The sequence below is a fragment of the Nilaparvata lugens genome, chromosome 8, assembly GCF_014356525.2.
Source record: "Nilaparvata lugens isolate BPH chromosome 8, ASM1435652v1, whole genome shotgun sequence".
NCBI classification, from domain to species: Eukaryota; Metazoa; Arthropoda; class Insecta; order Hemiptera; family Delphacidae; genus Nilaparvata; species Nilaparvata lugens.
The window spans coordinates 17,055,357-17,077,932 of NC_052511.1; the positions used below are offsets into that span (position 1 = coordinate 17,055,357).

The 22,576-nt window shown below is 33.7% G+C and overlaps 1 protein-coding gene across 1 annotated transcript in view; it reads left to right on the plus strand.

Annotated features, from left to right (window-relative positions):
- Positions 1–13,095: 13,095 nt before the first annotated feature.
- The window catches only part of LOC111044814, a 38,018-nt gene continuing 28,537 nt past the window's right edge, over positions 13,096–22,576 (plus strand). The window contains exon 1 of the mRNA XM_022330040.2: positions 13,096–13,249. Coding sequence (XP_022185732.1) covers positions 13,159–13,249 — 91 coding nt within the window. The 5' untranslated portion in view covers positions 13,096–13,158. The remainder of the gene's footprint in view (positions 13,250–22,576) is intronic.

The window sequence follows — 22,576 nt, forward strand, 5'->3', positions numbered from 1 at the left end:
GAATACGATAATAAATTTTCTGAATTATGTAAATGTTAAGTTATCTACGTTGATGTGAATGTTTAAATTTTATGTTAATTGTACGGTATTCTAAATGTGACAGAACATTTCAAACAAAATGTTATCCAACAAAATACTCCAATTAAATCAATAGAATTAATTTTTTGAATTATGTAAATGTAAATTCATCTACGTTTTTGTGAATAACTACGTTGTAGTCGTTTTATTCAAAATGTGAATTTTGCATCAAATCGACACGTTGAACCCAACGATAACATGTTTCCATAAATGTGCAGGTGCAAGTTAGTAACGAACGAGGTAAATACTGACGAATATTCAACAACAGAACGAATTGTCAGGCTGACATTTTACGAGCAGAGCTCTCACGCGTATCATTGAATTCGCGATGCAAAATAATTTGTTAACTTGACAAAAGAGACACAATTGTCCGACCTTCCCTTCACTGCTCAAGCGTTAATGAACCCTAAAAAATGTGAAATGTTCGAAACAATTATACGGCCTGAATTAACGCGTGAAACGGCGACTGATATTCGATATTGCTGATTAACAGGGTATAAAGTTTCGGCCTAAATTTGAATGTTTGGGTTCAAAATTTATATAGATTCTCACTTCACCCATGTCCTAATGTATTCCATTAGATGTTAGACTTTGAGCCAAATAAAGTCCAAATATAGTAGCTCATATTCCAAACAAATTTATCGTTATTATTCTAGGACCCAGTTGCACAAAAGTCTGTTAAACTGAAACCGTGATTAAAAGCCACGAGAACCGATCAGAGAATTTTTCTTTTCAAAAAGCCTTCTCTGATTGATTTTTGTTAATTGATTGAATTCTCTAATCATGATTAAAATTTAACAGGCTTTTATGCAACCGTGCTCAAATATCAAAAGTTATTTCAGATCAGAGTATTCAATTTAACTTAACATTCATGGATTTCCCAATTATTTTCTGAATGTTCAATACAAATTATAATAATTGTAATTATCACGTTAATTACGAGTTCCATATTCATTATTTTTTATTTTATTTTTAATCTGTTGATCCAGTACTGTGCAATAACCTTATCCATGAGAGATGAATGAAAACCTAATTTCTCAAACTCCTGAGGTTACAATTTAATTCCTGAGGTTAGTTTGATTTGATTTTTATCAATTTGGAATAATCTCAACATTTCTTGTTCAAGCAGCTCAGTTGCTCTAGTACATTTTTTGATCAATACAAACATATTACAGTAATAATGTTATTTCATCATTCCAAAAAACAAGACTTACCTCTCCTGATAATTGCACTCAAATTCACGTTATCAGCATGCTTCTGAAATTCATAAAATTTCAGGGATCCTGGATCTTCAATGACCTTCTACCTGCTTTCACCTGTAGAACATTGAAAATCAGATTAGAACATTAGTGTAGCACATTAGAAGAAAAGGAGCTAACAACAGGCATTTACCACGAAACGGGACACTTGCTACCTGCTAACTGGATAATGAAGAGACTAAACTTCTCTCACTCACTCAAATTAACTCTCTATTTCTTCTCTCACTTACTCAAATTAACCTCTCCCTTACTCACTCACTCTCTATCTTTATCTTCCTCTTCCACTCCCAATCTCTCACTGCTCCTCACTCAATCTCTCAATTTATCTCTCACACTCAGTCAATTCTGTTATTTCTCTCTCTGCTCTCTATTTGTTACGTCTCACTAATTAAATTTCGCCTTTGATACACTCAATTTACTCCTTCATATAAATAATAAAAGGTGTTCAGAGTGAAGAATTATGAGTAGCAGTAGTAAACGGGTGAGACCATATTGAGCGGGTTTTCAGGCGTTTTTATAGTCGGCAGGGCAGGAAGCTCTCCTGCCTGTTTACGTTGGCCCCTGGAAAACAACTTAAAAAAAAAAACTAATATAGTCTCGCCCTTAAAGGAGTAAAAATTGAATTGACCCCTACTCATTCTGAAACATCTGAAACAATTTTGTTGGAAATTTTTCAACAATAGAATAACGTATTTCTAAAAATTTGATTTGAAGATACTGGAATCCTGGAACAGTCCAATGACATTGTCTACTGATCAATATGTTACATGTATGAGTCAGTATCGTTTTGTTTGGATGAATAGAATACAGATAAGATATATATGATAAACTATTCAAATTAGATTTTCAGAGTAGGATAGAACTAACTTCTAACCTAAACTTCCGAAGTCAACGACAACAAGCATTGTTTGGAAGAATAAAAAGTATAAACTCAACTTCTTACATAATTGATCACAATCTTTTAGGTTGTTTAGACAAATCAGAATAAAAAAAAATACTTGGACAATTTCCTGATATTCAGATTACCTCAGATTTGCTACAGCTATGACCTTCCTGTTTTGCTTTCGGAAGTGCCTAATAAACAATTATTCTCATATGTATATTGTTTATTTTTCTGTGTGGCGAAAAATAACGTTCTCACCATGGGCAAAAATGTTTTTCCGGCTCTAAATATTTTCTAGTCCTCGGCCTACGGCCTCGGACTTGAAAACCGATTTCGAGCCGGAAAAGTCTCATTTTCGGCCCTAGGTGCGAAATATACTATTTCAAACTACATTTTTCATGGTATCATAGATTCACAGATCATAAGTAATATTAACACTATTTCTGAAGCCGTGTCCACACTGAACAAATGTTCGACATACATGTTCGGCAAACATGGTTGTTGAGGAGCTCAGGGAAAAACATTTTAAAAAGTTTGGACAATCATTGTTTGACAAACCAAAAATTACTCTTTTTCCAAACATTTTCTGTGTTCACAGCTGTAAAACAGCTGCAAAACATGAAACCTGTTCTTCCCACTTACAAATGTTTTGTTTAATGATCCGTCCACACTGGCCACGGGCAAACATTGTTTGTCAAACATAATAAAATTTGCCCAAATTGTTTCAACAAACATTGTTCAGTGTGGACACGGCATTATAATACTGTATTTTATATCCAACTCTATCAATAATATGTGTTTCATGTTCACTTATGTGGAAATAATATGAGATAATATGGGTGATCATATAAAGATCACAAATTTACAAATATTACAAAAATCACCCTTCTGCTCTTATATGTGTAATTTGAATAAATGGATGAATACATAAATGTTGTTTTGGACTACAGTATTATTGAACTCTTATTTTTCAAGATACACTAATGTTTTTACTAAATCATCAAATGTGAAACGAAAGCACTCTGATTACACTTTTCAATACTTTCCAAAATAATTTTCTCTTTCGGATTCCAAAAATGAAGAATAGCAAGCAAGGTTAAAACTCCATAATTGGTCACTATGAACTTGGAGAATTTGTTCAGAAATGGAGCAAGAGAGAAGGTGAATAAGAGAGTAATAGAGTGAGAGAGTAAGATAGTAAGAGAGTGATAGAGTAAGAGGGTAACAATAAGAGAGCTGTTTTCATGATAGCATGAGCCTATCAGTCCCCCATTAAACGTTAACCACTCTTATCACTGGCGTCAATTAATGTGAGCTCCTGGATTTCCGAGCTTTTCCTACAATCATAATTGTTCACTCTGATCTTTTAATACTTCTTCCCAGTTTGTTAGCTGAATGTTCCAGAGAACAGTTCATTCTACTAAAACTAAAGTTGAATACTTCGAATGTAGGTCTACTCCTTCCAACAATTTTCGTTTCTCTCCCACTCAAACTGATTCCAATTCATTTTGTATAAATAAATATTATAATATAATTTTCCGCCATCCATTCCCAATTTTTTCTATGATCCTCTATACCATAAAATTTGTTCTCTCATTTCTCGATATTTCCTAATTCGCTATTCATTTTATGATTATTTTGTAACCTATTTTCATATCGTTGAAAAGGTTGATTCCCAATTCTACAAAAATTGAAATCTTCAATCGACGAATGAAAGTACATTTTCATTCTATGTTTCTGTGAAGGTGATGTGGCGGCAGATATTTTTATTGAATGAAAAGACATTTTTATATTGACAACACCACTGATTTATTGAATAATTTGAAAAACTAATTCAGGTTTTCACACCATTAGCACTGTCCAGTAAACTTAAAACTTTAACAATATACAGGTTGATTCAGAAGTAGTGTCGAACATTTTAGGGTATTGTTCCTAGATGATAGGAGACTAAAAATGTCGTATTTAAAGTGTCCAAAACTCAGCGGTTATCCTTATTGCTACCATTTTGATTTTTTCACTTAGGAATTTTTATCTCAAGAACGAAATGTTGTATAGTGTATTATATAATGTGGGTGATGCTCTAAGATTGGCCATACGCTGTTGACCAATGAGGGTTGAGTCTACATGTCATTGGCCGAGATAAGACACTCTCAAGTTTTCTAAGTAATGTGGTTATGAGAACCGTTCTAATACGAAAAATGATGAGAAACCTAGCAGCTAGGGTAACCAGAACAATAATAAAACAATTGGAAAATACACAATTGGATTCAGTAAATAAGAAAATACAAACACTGCAACAAAAAACAGAGATTGAAATCAAGTGAGAAAGCAAAATCATTGTCGAATGGAGATAACAATAACGCTTCTCATGACCATATATTGGTATACTGGATGTGTCTACTCTCTACTCAATAACAGTAGAGCTCAACCTTCATTGGTCGACAGCTGATGGCCAATAGTAAGGCTTCACCCGTACCATAAATCCTGCTGCTCAATTTTCAAGCTTTCAATCCGCTAGAGTGAACCGTCGTAGAGTGATATCAGTATAACAACCAAAACTAGTAGCTCAAATCGTTGTTATAAATTAGTGGTTTGGACAATATCAAGTAGTTTGCATTCAATAACGTACTTTTTTAGTTTTCCAATTGGTTTTTCCAGAATAATGATGAACCAGAGAAGTATTTTGCATTTTTCTGAAGAAAACTAGCAATCGTTTATTCCAGTCATCATTTCTGATTAGAAATAGATGATATTATGTTGATGAATGTATGCATATACCAAATACATAATATATGGTTATGTTGATTACAATAATAATATGATAGACTAGCAGGTAACCCGTGCTCCGCAAGTGTCTAATTATTGTCTTTTTTATGACTTGAGTATGGCTGAAACATGTCGTGACGAAATAAATTAAAAAGGGTACTAATTACAAGCTTGACAAACTGAAAGCTTGTCCTACTGAAATTTTCAAGAATTTAAAATGTGCCTATAACCAGTCTCGGTAAATTATGAATCGAAATTCCAAGTTGATCAGTCCAGTATCGTAGTTCAGACGTGATGATGGGATGATGCGTCATTCGTGAATTTCCTATCCCGTACGTGTATAATCCAATTCTTTGCTCTATTATACAGATAGATAATAATTTCATGAACTCCAAGTTGATCAGTCCAGTATCGTAGTTCAGACGTGATGATGGGATTATGCGTCATCCGTGAATTTCCTATCCCGTACGTGTATAAGCCAATTCTTTCCTCTATTATATAGATAGATAATAATTTTCATGAACTGTGTATCATTGTCAATAAATAAATGAATGATTAGCTTTTATTCTGGAATACATAGTACTCAACAAAGACTGCGCTCGGATTTGTGATACTGTACTCTCAATAATTAAATGATCATGTTCACAACACAGTGACACAGATTCGGACCATTTTCAAAAGTGAGTTAGTGGAGGAACGCGTGGGAAGTACGGGCAGTATACGATTTCAATCGAACTGTCATTTTGGCATCAGAGTATAATTTGAAGGCAATTTTGATTCATTATATGTTTCAAAACACCTCAAACTGACACATTGACAGTACACAAAAATCATTAGGTTGTCCTAAATAATGTTATCTACTTCAAATCTGATTTTAAAAAGAACATCATTCAAATGTTTTCAAATCTAGTAAGATTTGAAATGAAATAGGGATAGAAATACTTCTGATTGACCAATATAAGCGTTTAATGTTACAGTGGTTTAAAGGACGAAAAAATTAGATATTTTTATATGCGTGTGTCCATACATTGACCAATGAGTACACATTTTATGTGTGATTTCAACACTTTTCAACAACTGTATTGTATGCTTCCTGTTTGATAATTCTATTTTTGTGAATGGATTTGTGGAAAGGAATTAAAAGTGCTTGTGCACTGTATTAATTATTCCTTTCCTAACTCATTCAACATTTTTTAATAACAAGCTAAATGATGAGACGCCGGGTTCAAAACTCCACTCCGTGTTGTAAATTCCATGAAATACAATTTCAAACTGAACTCTTTCACTCGAATACCCATTCTGGAAGCATTTTTCAACTCACATGAGGGAACATGAAAACTTCACCTAATTACGTGGAAACTTCACCGTGGAACATCAGATACGATGTGATTAACACAAAGGGAATAGCAACTCTTCATAATAAACTCCAACAAACTCTTATATTATTCGAGTGTGGCATATCTGAAAATTCCCGAGCTCTCCACAAATTGATGTGGTTGCAATCTTTTGAAGTTGGTAATTCAATTACATTTTCCCATGAATGAAGGAATGTGTCTTGTTCTACATTGTAGGTTGTAAATCTCAGCTACAATTCAGTTGTATCATTTCACAAACCTCAGCTTAAGAGCTTACAAATCCAAAGTAATTCAACTGTTCAGTGAAAAGTTTCAGCCACATCATACGAATCTTACATCACCAAGAAAATTTGGAAAATTGGTCCTGAGGTTGCCAAAATGCTGAATCAGCCCCTGGTTTTACTCTCGTTCTTCTAAAAATTCGAATGAGTCACTGTCGATGTTGTAGAACCGTCCCATAATGAAATAAAACCTTGAAAATGTGACGTGTATGGTCACGAAACCATGGTCCTGTACCAAATAAAACTGTAGAATTTGACAACATATTTGTGTTTTTATTTCATCCTGTTCTTTTGTGTGGACTAACTCTGGTGCAAAATATTTTCTCCCTGAGAACGACAAGATACTCGATAATAATTAATTGACGTATCATGGCGGAGCTCTCAATTTTGCGAGGAAGTAATGAAGTAATAGGATTAGAACAATCTAGCATACATAATCCGGGAAAGCTTTTCAATTTTATTGGTCCACAATTTTCATCCTCCCGGATCACATCAATGATTCTACCGTGGTATTAGTACAGATCCAGCTCATTAAAAAATAGAATTTCTATGCTATAATGAGTGATGATCCTCAAATCAACAAAATAAAGATATGGAATAATATATGTGGAGAAAACGACAAAGAATGTGGGAGCCATATGTATTTAATCACTAGATAAACCCCAACTAGTACTTCACAAATATTGAATTATTAATTACAGAAGGATGTAGTCAACGGAAGGGATAATGGAAGAGCGAATCTTTCTTAAAAGATTGATCAATAATTAAACCCATGATTGATTAATTACAAAAGTTGAAGCTTGAATGAACAATTGACGTTTCCATACAAAGAGCAATAGAGAAGCGAAACCACAGTATTTCCAAAAAGAAGACAATTGTTTCTGCTACAAATGTATTTTTAGTACACTGCTCATAGATCAGTAATAATTAGAAACAGTCCCCGCAGATAATATAATAATATTATCATTCCATGTTAATTCCATCCCAACAGTAGCCTATCGATTTCCTAATCAAATTTTAATAAGATTTTCCCATTGAGCTTTAAAATGCAGGTTCCTAATCAATGATTGATGAAGTATTAAAAATACTTTTAATTAGTATTGACCAAAACAAGATGTGGGTTTCGACTTTAATAACTGAATTTATTTCTGTCTAAAACAATATAGAAGAGACCATTAATTCATTGTATAGATAAAGCAAATGTCGTGTAATGATGGTCCAAACTTAACTCTGAATATTAACATATTACTTTTCTTGCCCTATTACCATAGGTAAGGAAAGTATTGCTTTCCGAAAAAGATTAAGGTACTCCAATTTCCAAATTTCTATACGTTTCAAGGTCCCATGAGTCCAAAAAAGTGGATCGAACAATATCGATCAAAAGCAATTCAATATGGCGGCTAAAATGGCGAAAATGTTGTCAAAAACATGGTTTTTCGCGATTTTCTCGAAAACGGCTCCATCGATTTTGATCAAATTCATACCTAGAACATTCATTGATAAGCTCTATCGACAGCCACAAGTCCCATATCTGTAAAAATTTCAGGAGCACCGCCCCATCTATGCAAAGTTTGATTTTAGATTCCCAATTATCAGTCTTCAGATACAATTTAAACTTAAAAATTCAAGTGGAAAAGATTAAGCATGAAAATCTCTACAATTAATGTTCAGTAACATTTTCACCTTAAATTGAAAATAAGCTCGAAATGCGGGAAAATAAGATTATTCAATTTCAAACTGTTGGCAACTGTTGATTCTATTAAATGATTCACTATATGAAGAGATAGCAGACTTCGTGTGTCTGCAGCGCTATTGTCCTGTCACCAGCTGTCTCAGATCTTAGAATAGAAGATTTGATATACGTCGGAGCACTAGCGTCAGTTGATCAATTTTCATAACAGCAATGAAAATTGTGTGAGTGCGCCACACCACCTTTTTTTTATACTTTAAATCCTTCAAACTTTAAATCTATTCCGATATTAATATCTGGTTTACCCAAGAATCTGATAGATGCAGGTACGAGGACAGTCCAACGTTAGCCAATCATCCTGAAGACCCTTTTCCACACACAGGCTTTGCCTTTGTGGAAAGTTCTCATGAAGTTTATTAAAAAATAATGATGTATTTTATGTAACTACGATATATAGCAGTTAGATTTAGTTAATTTGATTTGAATAAAGAGAGGATTTCTTATGCTATCATTTCTCTGTGGTAAAACTATGGATCTGTTACATACCTTAACAATGGTTTTATCTCTAGAAAATCCTTTTTATGAATGGTGAGTACTCAGGTCCGCCACCATTTTTCTTCTACGTTTCACTAGATGCAGACAACTAAACACGCAACGGATCAACAGAAAGATGATCTATGATGTTACAGTGACAGGATAGGGAAAGGTTTTCAATTTTATTGGTCCACAATTTTCATCCTCCCGGATCACATCAATGATTCTACCGTGGTATTAGTACAGATCCAGCTCATTAAAAATAGAATTTCTATGCTATAATGAGTGATGATCCTCAAATCAACAAAATAAAGATATGGAATAATATATGTGGAGAAAACGACAAAGAATGTGGGAGCCATATGTATTTAATCACTAGATAAACCCCAACTAGTACTTCACAAATATTGAATTATTAATTACAGAAGGATGTAGTCAACGGAAGGAATAATTGAAGAGCGAATCTTTCTTAAAAGATTGATCAATAATTAAACCCGTGATTGTGTAATTACAAAAGTTGAAGCTTGAATGAACAATTGACGTTTCCATACAAAGAGCAATAGAGAAGCGAAACCACAGTATTTCCAAAAAGAAGACAATTGTTTCTGCTACAAATGTATTTTTAGTACACTGCTCATAGATCAGTAATAATTAGAAACAGTCCCCGCAGATAATATAATAATATTATCATTCCATGTTAATTCCATCCCAACAGTAGCCTATCGATTTCCTAATCAAATTTTTAATAAGATTTTCCCATTGAGCTTTAAAATGCAGGTTCCTAATCAATGATTGATGAAGTATTAAAAATACTTTTAATTAGTATTGACCAAAACAAGATGTGGGTTTCGACTTTAATAACTGAATTTATTTCTGTCTAAAACAATATAGAAGAGACCATTAATTCATTGTATAGATAAAGCAAATGTCGTGTAATGATGGTCCAAACTTAACTCTGAATATTAACATATTACTTTTCTTGCCCTATTACCATAGGTAAGGAAAGTATTGCTTTCCGAAAAAGATTAAGGTACTCCAATTTCCAAATTTCTATACGTTTCAAGGTCCCATGAGTCCAAAAAAGTGGATCGAACAATATCGATCAAAAGCAATTCAATATGGCGGCTAAAATGGCGAAAATGTTGTCAAAAACATGGTTTTTCGCGATTTTCTCGAAAACGGCTCCATCGATTTTGATCAAATTCATACCTAGAACATTCATTGATAAGCTCTATCGACAGCCACAAGTCCCATATCTGTAAAAATTTCAGGAGCACCGCCCCATCTATGCAAAGTTTGATTTTAGATTCCCAATTATCAGTCTTCAGATACAATTTAAACTTAAAAATTCAAGTGGAAAAGATTAAGCATGAAAATCTCTACAATTAATGTTCAGTAACATTTTCACCTTAAATTGAAAATAAGCTCGAAATGCGGGAAAATAAGATTATTCAATTTCAAACTGTTGGCAACTGTTGATTCTATTAAATGATTCACTATATGAAGAGATAGCAGACTTCGTGTGTCTGCAGCGCTATTGTCCTGTCACCAGCTGTCTCAGATCTTAGAATAGAAGATTTGATATACGTCGGAGCACTAGCGTCAGTTGATCAATTTTCATAACAGCAATGAAAATTGTGTGAGTGCGCCACACCACCTTTTTTTTATACTTTAAATCCTTCAAACTTTAAATCTATTCCGATATTAATATCTGGTTTACCCAAGAATCTGATAGATGCAGGTACGAGGACAGTCCAACGTTAGCCAATCATCCTGAAGACCCTTTTCCACACACAGGCTTTGCCTTTGTGGAGAGTTTTCATGAAGTTTATTAAAAAATAATGTTGTATTTTATGTAACTACGATATAGCAGTTAGATTTATTTGATTTGATTTGAATAAAGAGAGGATTTCTTATGCTATCATTTCTCTGTGGTAAAACTATGGAACTGTATTACATACCTTAACAATGGTTTTATCTCTAGAAAATCCTTTTTTATGAATGGTGAGTACTCAGGTCCGCCACCATTTTTCTTCTACGTTTCACTAGATGCAGACAACTAAACACGCAACGGATCAACAGAAAGATGATCTATGATGTTACAGTGACAGGATAGGGAAAGGTTGTGGTTCATCTTCCTCAAACAGATGTTTGAATCGAACTCGCTCACTCAATAGGAATAGTAGAGAATTTCTCACTCATTCATTTAAGACTAACAATGATCGAGTAAAACTATTCTACTCGGGTAGCTTAAAAAAAACCATTTTCCAAGAGTCAATTACATCAAACATACAAAAAGTAGCCCAGGCATTTGATGTCTACTGATAGAAAGAGAGAAAAATGAAAGGAAGATGAAAGAGAGAAAGAAAAAGATATGAGGAAGATACTGATACTGAGATGAGATACTGAAATGAGGTAGAAAGTGGAAATGAGCAAGCAGAACGTTGGATGAGAGGAGGATAAGTCTAGTAGTGAGAGAAATAAATATCGTTAGTAGAATTTACAAGGAATGATATTTTTAAAAGATTCAAGAAACTGATTTCACAGTAAAATTTAAAAATAGTGATCCTGATTAAAATTTTTAATAACTTACGATCAAGTAGGCTCGATTATCCTATGCGTTTTGAATATTATTATTCATATTATCTCTGTTGCATATCCATACTTTTCCACTAGTAAAAAGTAAATTCTTATGACTTTTTGTTGGTGGGGAGTCCCTTGCGGGAAGGTCCCACCGCCTGAATATATAATTTAAGCCGTCAATGGGCCTTACGACTGTCATACTTCAGCCGGGACCGACAGTTTAACGTGCCCATCCGATAACACGGGAGTGATCTGGTTAAAAAACTTTTGGGTATTGAGAGGGTTTGAGCCCGGGATCTCTATGCTGCTACGCAAGCACTCTATCCACTAGACCACGGATCACTCCACTTTTCCACTATCAAAATTAAACTTGAATTTAAAAAAAACACTAATAAACTTCGATAACCTTGACATTAGAGTATACTACTGCAGTCTGATGATGACCAACAACAGGTCGAAACGATCGTAACTACCAATATAAGTGCATTTTCACTCTATTAGTGTTTTTTTTTTTTTAAGTCCTATTATCTGTTGACTTTTGGGAGAAGGTGCTTCATAGAAGTAGGGTGGGAGTATCTGAAGGATACCTCATTAGATAGCTTTTTAGATATCTCATTAGATAAAAGTTAGATTTCAAAATCATATTCATTCTTCTTTCATGGTTATTTTTTACAAACGCACAAACGTACACAACGTCTCGAGTCTATAGTCATCAGGCATCAGTGAGAACTCACTACTATACGCTCGTTCAAGACTGCACCACTCACATTCTAATTTTATCCATCAAAAATGTGCAAGCGGAATCTTCAACAGTTTACAGTGATCCACTTACAGGTTACTTATGTTATATCTATTTTACCAAGTCTACTTTGCAAATGGAAAACTCAACACTCGCCAGTGATCTAGTGATCCACGGTAACTTGACCTATGTTGTCTAGTTAATATAGTCCAACACTTTCCAGATAATTCAACTTATGTTGCATAGTTTAACTTCAAGGATTTTGAAGATCTAGTTAATCTACAGTCCCAGTAATCGTCAAAAAATTAATCTAGTCAGCATGTTGCAGTTTATGTAAGTTGTAAGATTGAAAGTCACCTGCACCACTTCACACAGACCATCTATTCAAACCTATGTTGGGAAGTTGATCTTGAGGAAATTCAAGATCTAATTATGCTAGTTAATCCTTAAAAATTCAACGAACGCCAATATCTTATCTGGTTGATCTATAATCCCAGTAATCCTCAAACTATGGCAACATGTTACAGGCCCGGTTGCACAAAAGCCGATGAAAATTTAATCGTGATTAATTTCACGAGAATATTTTTCTAAAAGAAGGCTTCTCTGATTGATTCTCGTGAAATTGATTATGTTTAAAAATTTTACCTGTTTTTGTGCAACACAGTCTATGTTAAAGTTAACCTGCGTCACGTCACGTCACGTCACACATCTCCAATTTGCGCCCGACTTGAAGAGTTTCCACCGAAGCGCGCATGACTCAAACGGAAAAGCGGGGGCGACTCATAGCGCATGCGAGTGCGTGAGAGAGATGGAAAAGGACAGGAATCATTGTGAACGAATGAGTTGAAAAGAGAGGCAACTAGAGAGGTGTGGGGTGATGGGGCACTCACACACACGCATATATATTAGGGGTGGTCGAAAGACGGTCTCTCCGGCTCATCATTTGACGGCAGACAGGCGGACGGCCAGGTGAACTGATCTGCTCTCACCATGACTAGCATGAGACTCGCGCCCGCGATTACTTGCATCTACTTGCTTCTAGTTGCAGCAGCGCTAGCCGACATGGCTTCCGCCAGGAAAAGTAAGTTCCAATAATTAAAAACACTGTTAAAAGTTTTGCAGTCTGCAAAATTCGAGTAGAAATGTAGAGGAGTAAGTTCTAAAAAAACACTGTTTATTTAAAAATCACTTCAATTATTAAACAATAGCAGTGAAAGTTCCTGATGAGGAATTCACTGTTTAATTTTTCAAGTTGTTTGTTGGGGTACAAAAAATTGGCTCATTAGTCTTTAGACTAGATAGCTATAATATTGACGAAAAAATGTTTCTCACTATAGAAGAACTCTGAAAGTCAATGTGAACTGTTAAAAGTCACTTAAAATACAAAAACTCTTTTTAGAAGTTGATGTTCAAAGTCACTTACAATACAAAACTGTGTTAGTATATCAATGTAAGCTGTTAGAGGTCACTTACAATACAAAAAACCTGTTTAGAAATCAATGAGAACTGTTAAAAGTCACTTATGATACAATAGTCCTATTCAGAAATCTATGTGAAATGTCAAAAGTCACTCGCAAAGTCTTTGTTCAACTTTACAAACTTTGCAGCCCTGTTGATAAAGACGAGGCTAGTTTTGAGGAAAGGATTCAAGCGGGTAGGAAATGAATATTTGAGAATAGGGGTTAAGAGAATAATTCAGAGATAATAAAATAGTGTGAAGATGATTTCAAATACTAAGTGAAGTTGATGAAGTTATTGAACGTCTTGTTTAATTACTCAAATCCACCAACAGATTTGTCCTAATCAGTTAAATTATTCCTAAATTGCAGAAAAAAATTTGTGCGAAATTGCAGATAAAATTTTCCCAATCCAGTCATTGAAAGTATTTCATATTGAAAAAAAAAAATGAATTTGATTTAGTGCGTTAAAATAGGGGATAGCAAGAAGTTATGGAAAATCATTTCTCAATGCGAGAATAAACGTTGAAATACTAGCATCAATCTTGGGAGAAAAGTTTTGAAGTTTGGGGAAAAAACCAAGTAAATATCACTCGCCAGAATAAGGAATTTCACAAATTTTCAACAGAGTTTCACAAAATCACTAGAATGGTTTGAATTCTGTATGGACGCGTATTTTCTAGAACTCTTATGTTAATGATGGAATATTGAAAAATTGAGAAAAGAAACAGTAGTTAAGGATAATAATTCATCCAGATATAATATTAGCTGACAAAACCTACTGTGAAGAATTCTATGTATCGTTAGTGTACTTGGAATCGCAGATCGTTATTGAAGTGTAAAATAGTTCAACAAATTCCCTTGAGACAAAATATTTTTATTCTATGGAGTTTTAGACGTTCAATCATTGTTATTTTCAGGAGTAATTATTTATTTGTAAAAAATCAATACAGAAAAGTGTCCTCCATCATAAATAAAATCTTAGGGAAAAGATAGCACTGAAAACACCTGTATAAACCTGTGAAAATCGTTAACCTATCAAACACCGTTGAAAATCTGTATCACAGGCTCTGCAACGAAGTTAGACAGAAAGTGTGGGAAGCAAATTTTGGATTGCGAATCTCTCATTTCGACAACACCTTGAATTTACGCGCCCTGGTTCAACACCACCTAAATGTTTAGCTAGCTTTTCTAACTCAAAGTGAAATGAACTTGGCTTCCCGTAAATAACTCTCATCTTGAAGCTGAATGTTACTTAATCAAGTTTCTCACAAAGTTTGTTCTAGAATTAATAAAGAGAATCAAACCTAGTGACATGGAAAGATTTTGCAGCAAATAATTGAGAAACGAATAAGCACTGGGATTGAAATAACAGAGGAAGTTTGCTAAAGTTTTACTTGGGATATAATGATATCTATTGATTTATTGCCATGTGATATAGTCTACAATATACGATATACGATTTCAGAGCCCGTCTTCATTCAAGGTGTTATTACTACTGTAATTAATTTAGGTGTTATTAATACAATACATTGTATTAAACATTACGTTTACCGATAGTGCGTCCAAAATAAAAGTTTGACGTCCTGTTTCTAAGACGAAAACTCTCCAATATAATTCATCAAAAAAGCAAAAGGATCATATACACAATCAACGATACAAAAAATTCCATTTTCCTGAATTTTCAATAAAATACATAGTGCAGATTTGATACAACAGTCTGACCACTCACACTCAACCGATATTGTAGAATTACAAATTGACCGAAGTTTCTCTATGAAATAGGGTCTACTTCAAACTGCTAGTAGCAATTTTACGGTATTTTTTAGAACTCTATTGTATCAATCATCAATATTGTATTATAGTTTATATTTATCTGGACTAGGTATACAATTTCCGTACAAGAGAAGTCCAACCGAAAATACATAAAAATTGGATTATTACAGTATTTCGTTTCAATCAAAGTGAGTCTGCAACAAAGCATAAGTACAATTTCAAAAAATTTGAATTCTGAGGTGAAATTTCTTAGAAGTTCTCACGTCCAAACTCTTCAAGATTGCTGGCAATCTAAAACAATCTTGGAAAAATATTAAGTTTCTTGACATTGAATCATTTATTGAATCATTATTTTGAACTAGAATTGGCACGTTAGTTTAATACTTCATTTCTCTTAGAATCCATTGATTTTCCATAGGTTTTGGAAATCAATGATGGATGATTGATAATGGTATATAAAAGTATATAATTACAGAATATTCATATTGATGATAATAATATTAATAAAATATTCGTTATCTGGCGGCAAAGCTCAGACGCTTCGATATTTCTATTCTGCACAATCAATCTGGAAAGAACAAAGCTATGATGTTTTTTTGAAACAAGCTTGGATCGAGAAACTTTGATCCTCCCACTTTTCAAGGAACGGTGTGATTCTCCATAAATTTAAGATGATAAGATTCGAATATCACTATTGTCCTGAGTAAAAACACTGTTTGATCGAAACATGATCCAGATAGTATAAAAATACACGTTTGATTATTTTCAATTAATCCTTCAAAAAATAGTGACTCATCAATCTCATTTCTGACACCATTGGCTGGTTTCTTAGAATACTTCGAGACACGGCTACACAATCAGAATGCAAATTCAACATTGTTCTCAACATTGACTTTACAATATTGTTTTCCAGAAAATAACCTCCCACTCGAAAAAACTGAGCTCAAATTTAATTAGCTGTTTGAAAAGCTTGCTAAACAAGAGATCTGCTTCTGTTATTTTTTCTCATTCGCCGTATTAATAACACACCAAGAATGATATCATGTTGTAAGAATGCAACAGTGTGCTCAAATTCAACCCTACTAATTAAAGAAACGTTTGTATAGTTTCATATCGTTGTGACTTCAGAGGTAATGCATCAGATATATGAATAGATCAGCTTAGGTGTGATAATGATATAATAATACAAATTCGAGACTCTAGAAACTCTACAATTCAGCTTTGAATTCGATTCACAGATCATTTCAATAAATTTCTCAACTTCAAAATTACTGAAGTACGGTAAGCATAGATGTAATAAACAAAAGCTAAGCGATCAGTTCAACTCCTCTTCAGTTACACTGAGCATTTACATGGAAATAACATTTCAAACAAAAGATTTTTCAAAAGTTCAAACTTTAAATACCGAATTTGTTGTTGGATGTTTCACTAACATTGTTCTTCTTTCATTTCAAGTAAATTTCATAGTACTAGGTCACCCTAATTTTTTCTCTCCCTCTCAATTTTATGATGAGATTTATTATAAAAATAAAGGATAAGTAACTATTCTTGATACGTGTATAATAAAATAATAGAAGTGTTTGATTCTAGAGGAATTAAGCCATCCCCATACCGTAATGCAAATTAATTTTTCATGTTGTAATTCAAGATACGAACACTTCACATTCGAGGGGAGTCCCTCTGAAGAGCGATTTGAGGTACATTTTTGATACATAGGATATGGTACATACAGTAGTTTTACATTGCTGAGGTACATACGATGAGGTCATAAAATAATTAGCTTGCAAGAGTGAAAAAAATCATGAGTAACATACCGTGTTCTCTAATTTAGTTGCAGTTTCCAGTGTGATAACTTCTTAATGGATTCAGATTGAAGGAAAAAATCATTGCACAAAGCTTTGAGGGGAATATAATGAACAAATAATGATATAAAAAGTGTGTAGATAAAACAAAGTCCCTGGAGGGTTCTTACAAATCTATTACAACATGACATTATCATAATTGATATCTTCATTCATTCACTTGATTCCTCATTTAATATGCATTTCTACCAAATCACTTTCACAACAGCACAGAATTTACTTTTATCCAACAATTTCTTTTATTGCAAGGCTTTCAGACCCCCATTTGTTTCTTGAGTTGAGCGTTTTACGAGTTGTTGAATCCATTATTCAACTCTAGCTTGGATGAAATTAGGTAGGTGAAGATTTGAAGGAGATTACTATATCGCCTGGAGGTCAAACTTTTCTATCCACTACCTGCAAGATTTGCATTAAAATAATACAGATTGGAAGCAGGCAGAGATTAATTCTCCTAGATAATAGGCGAAAGTCAATTACTGAAAATTTCATGATCACTGGAAAATCTCATTATAATGTTAGAACGGATCTTCTCCTGGAAAGAATCTCTAAACAAAGAATGCTTTTGTTCTCAAAATAACTTTTATTGAATATTTACGATCGCATCCGCTAATCTCATTACATATTAGATTGTTTTTTCATGAGATTACAAGTTCTCATGACAATATTATTGATATAATTATTTCCATTTATTCGAAATATTCTTGAAACTTTTAGAAGGATAACATAAGAGACCCTCAATTTACAAAAACTGGAACTTCAATATTGAAGTAAAATCATCAAATTAATATTGATCGAACAAATTTTCACTGATTTCTATGAATAGAATAAACACCCTGCAACAAATTAATATTCTCGCAATAGTAAGTATTAGCCAGAGCAGTCATTATTTTTTCAAAAAAACGTTCATTTTTTCACGAAAACTTAAAGAATTCTTTACTTGACTTTTACTCTCCGAAAATTTCGTATCAAATTACAGAGCTGACTGGACTCACTGCTTTGCTTTTACGAATACTAGGAACTTTTTTCCATAAAGGATGACCGAATAAAATTCTGAGATCTAGTATTCATTAATGCAAGTGCATTCAATAAGTGACTTCCCTGTATGATTATTTTATACAGTCAATCAAATAAATAGTCAACTCTTGACTTCTCATAAAGTAAGTGCATACAATCAGTGACTTTCATGTATGATTATTCTATATAGTCAATTAAATAAATTGTCAACTCTTGACTTCCCGTAAACTACATGGATCCAAATTGAACTAGAATCACACACAAAGAGATTAAAACAATGCACAGAGACCAACTACATTAACTCAATTACTATTTCTCAGTATTTTACCTCGTTCAGTGGATTAATCATCAATAATGTGACTCAACATCAATTGACACGATATTATTACTAGGCAACATACATCATCAGTAACAGGAGACGAGGAATCTAGTGCAAACTATCATTAGGTAGGTTTTCATCCAACTCAATGAATTGACTGCCAACTGGAATTAATGAGACTGTTCTTTGATTGATTCCGCAGGTCTCTAAATCAATGCCACAAAATTACAGAGCTAGCTGAGAATACTCTCCTCAATCCTACATACTCACTTACTCTGTCACACTCTATCATTCTCTCTCTCTCTCATAGATAAAAAAACTCTAATCTAATCTCTCTCCCACACACACACACACCAAATCTCTTTTACACTTTCATTCTCTACCTCTCTTTCTCTTACTTTTTCTCTCTCACACTCTCTCCGTCTTACTCATACTACCACTCTCTCTCTCTCTCTCTCTCTCCCTCTCTCTCTCACTCTCTCTCTCACTTCCACACACTCTCTCTCTCTTTCTTTCTTTCTCCCTCACTCTCTGTGGTGTATGTGGTGACGGCACCTCAATTGCTTAATCGCTTAAAACCTAATGGATTAACTGTTTCACTGCTTTTTCGCCGCTACAATTCAATTACTTGTAATCGTTGTCAAGTACCGAAAATGAAGGTCAGTAGAGCTCTGTAATCAACTTTGTTTCAATGGAATTCTACCCACACCTGGATGCCTTTAAAATGTCCTGAAAGCGTACATTTGTAGAAAATTTTAGCTGAATTTGTAGTGGACACGAGTTGAAAAGTTTATGGCTTTGTCAGTCTGTTTTCAATTGATACTTCATTGATTCATATAACAAGAGTAATTCATCAAAAATGATAGGGAGAGTGAAAACAAGTTGAAAAAAGATAAAAGTGTTACATTTCTAGGAGCCGATTGGAAGTAGAGTTATCTAATTTTGATGAGTTTATGAGTTTCAAATAGGTAATACTGAAAAGGCAATACAATTGAATATCTATTTATTCATTTGAAAATTTAAATATGTTGAATCCACAAGTACTGAAGAGGAAAATTTTGTTTAGGATATTCCTAAATGGTGGGAGAATGAAAAGCTCTTCAAGATGGAACAATGAACGATCCCATTGATTCATCGATAAATTTTGAATAATAATTGTTACTTAATTGGAAAATAATTGCTACAAAATACTGTATTTTTAAATATTGCTGCTATGCAATATCAAACAAGAATGACATAGTGATTATAACTAATCCACTAATCAAATCCTGTATTCATGGAATCGTTAATTTTGCTCTCTCCGAGAGAGCTGCCTCAAACCACTCAGGAATATTTGAAGAATGAATCTTCTGAATAAAAACGTTATGATACTGTCAAAACCATTAATTTATTAAAACAATTCCAGCTTCGGTTGTTACACCATCATAAATCTCTAGTAAGCCGAACTGAATTTCTTGTTGTCAACGGTTTCCATGACCATATTTGGAATACTTGAGCGTGTCTAGTCGCTCGGCCAATGACAGTCGAGGAGTCAAACTGGACATTCATTTGTCAACAGAATAATGACCAATCGGAGTGCTCCGCTCACACAATTTATAATCTGTTGCTCGATATTTAAGCTTCCTGTTTACTGGAGATTTATAATGGTGTAACAAACGTAACTAGTATAATGGGACGGTTTTACAACAATAACAGTAACTCAGTCGATTTTCAAATTGTGTCGATAAATTAAATGGTTTTGACAATATCAATTCGGTCTCATTCAATAAATTCATTCTCAAAATATATTGATGATGGAGAAGGAAAAGCTTTAAAGCTTTCTTGAAGATAAAACAATACACCTTTCTATAAATGTAGGATTACATCAGTGGATTCGAGATAATGACTGCATAAGTCTTGTTTGATATATAAAACATGACATCCATTCAAAAATTCAAGTATTTTTTACAATAATTTTTCAATGAGTCAAATAAGTTGATGAGAACAGCCACAGTAGATCACTGATCAATCACTTGTGACATTACACAAAGGGTATCTTAGTTACCTGTCATGAAATGACTTCCAAAAACTTTGAATGTTATCCAATAATATTAATTATGATTATTTACAACCGTTAATAATCTACAAGATGAATAATAGTAACTTTGGTGCGATCGTGCATATTGATAATGTAATAATATCCTTTGTAATTATTGAATGCAAGGAATTAAAAAATATTATGTTACTCATGAACTTTCAAAATATGATACAGATAAGATGCAAACTACCCTCGAACTAGTTGTTTGAATGCTCCAATTATATTCTGGATAATGATTTTTTGAAAAAAGTTGTGGCCTACTAGAGAATGAATTATTAATTTGAAAATAAATTTATTCTATACATAAAATATATGTAGCATAATATGTGGTTCAATTGTCAATTAATTGTAGATAATGAGTTAATTTGAAAAGATCAATGCAAAGGGAGCTCAACAAAACTGATTGTCTCCTATCAAAGCCTATTCAGATAATTTGCACGAGGAGTTAATTAAGCTCTGTCTTAATACAGGGATTTCATCAAGAAGTAATTATAATATAAACCCAATAATAGAAGAAGCTTTTGCATGCTTAGCATTGTTAAGTGTGTGTGTTCAATCTCAGAGAAAGAGAGAGATAGAGAGAGAGATAGAGAGAGAGAGAGAGAGAGAGAGAGAGAGAGAGAGAGAGAGAGAGAGAGAGAGAGAGAGAGGGAGTGGAAGAGAGGGAGAGGATTGAATTGAATAATCGCCTCTTTTAAGGGCGGAGTTGGGACTCTACGTCCTCTCTGCCACACAACCCTAAAGAGAGAAAGTAAAAGAGAGAGTGTGTGAGAGAGAATCATGTGACGCAATACAACCACCTAATAACTTAGAATCTCGAAAACGTCTTGAAAGCTGAGTAGAAGCTGAAATGGAACGCGATTCATCGTGGATAAATATGGAAAGCTCTCTGACTTGCAAGGAGCGGAGAGAGTTCGAATCGTTTGAGAGCTCTTGAACCAGTTGTGAGAGCAGTTCGGAGTTTGAGCTCTCCATTTCACCGACGAGTCACTTGGTGGATAGGAGGGCACTTGACAATTACGCTCGATGTAGGCTACTCGATTGATATTTCGATTAATTGCTGCTACTCTAGCCGGTCATCTCCATTCTCCTGGGATTGTTTCGATTGCTCGTATCCAAATTGATTGTTTCGAAATGAATCGAAATTGATTGAATCATTCGTTTTTGGCTTATTGGTCGCGGATCTGACTGATAAAGGTATCATTATCAATTGAAAAGTTCTGATTCCTAGGTAACATAATGCGATATGTTCAAAGTACAAGAGAAGGAAGAGTTCAGATCTGAAAATATATTTTTTTAACCCCTACCAGGTGTCTACAATATTTTCAAGTTTTAAATTTTCAAACTGAAGATGACATCATAGAAAAACGAAACTATAGAGATGATTTACTTCATCTCCGATGACACCATAGAGGAACGAAACTATAGAGATGATTTACTTCATCTCTGATGGCACCATAGACTGTGTTGAAACATGTATGTAATTTTTCAAATAAATTCGTGATATTTCTAGACAACATTCCAGTGTTTCCATCATGAAGGATAAATATCACTACATCTATTAACAACAGTATCTGAAGAAGAGTTCATTCGAGAAAAACTTAAATTCTGATGAGATATCATGAAAATCATTAACACAGGTAATGCAGAGAGCAGAATTACATGCAATAGGCTTCCAATATTAGCATAGGAGTACTAACCCGAAAGAAAGCGAGACATAGGAAGACTAAGAAAGAAATAAATACAAGTACTGGCTAATAGAGACCAATCCTTGTGAGATGATGATGATGTATCTGTGGGAGGAGGATTCAAAGGAAATTCGTTGACAATTTTAAGTCATCATTTTCACATATTTATTGAAATATACTCCTCTCTAATATAAAATCAATTCAAAAACACATGT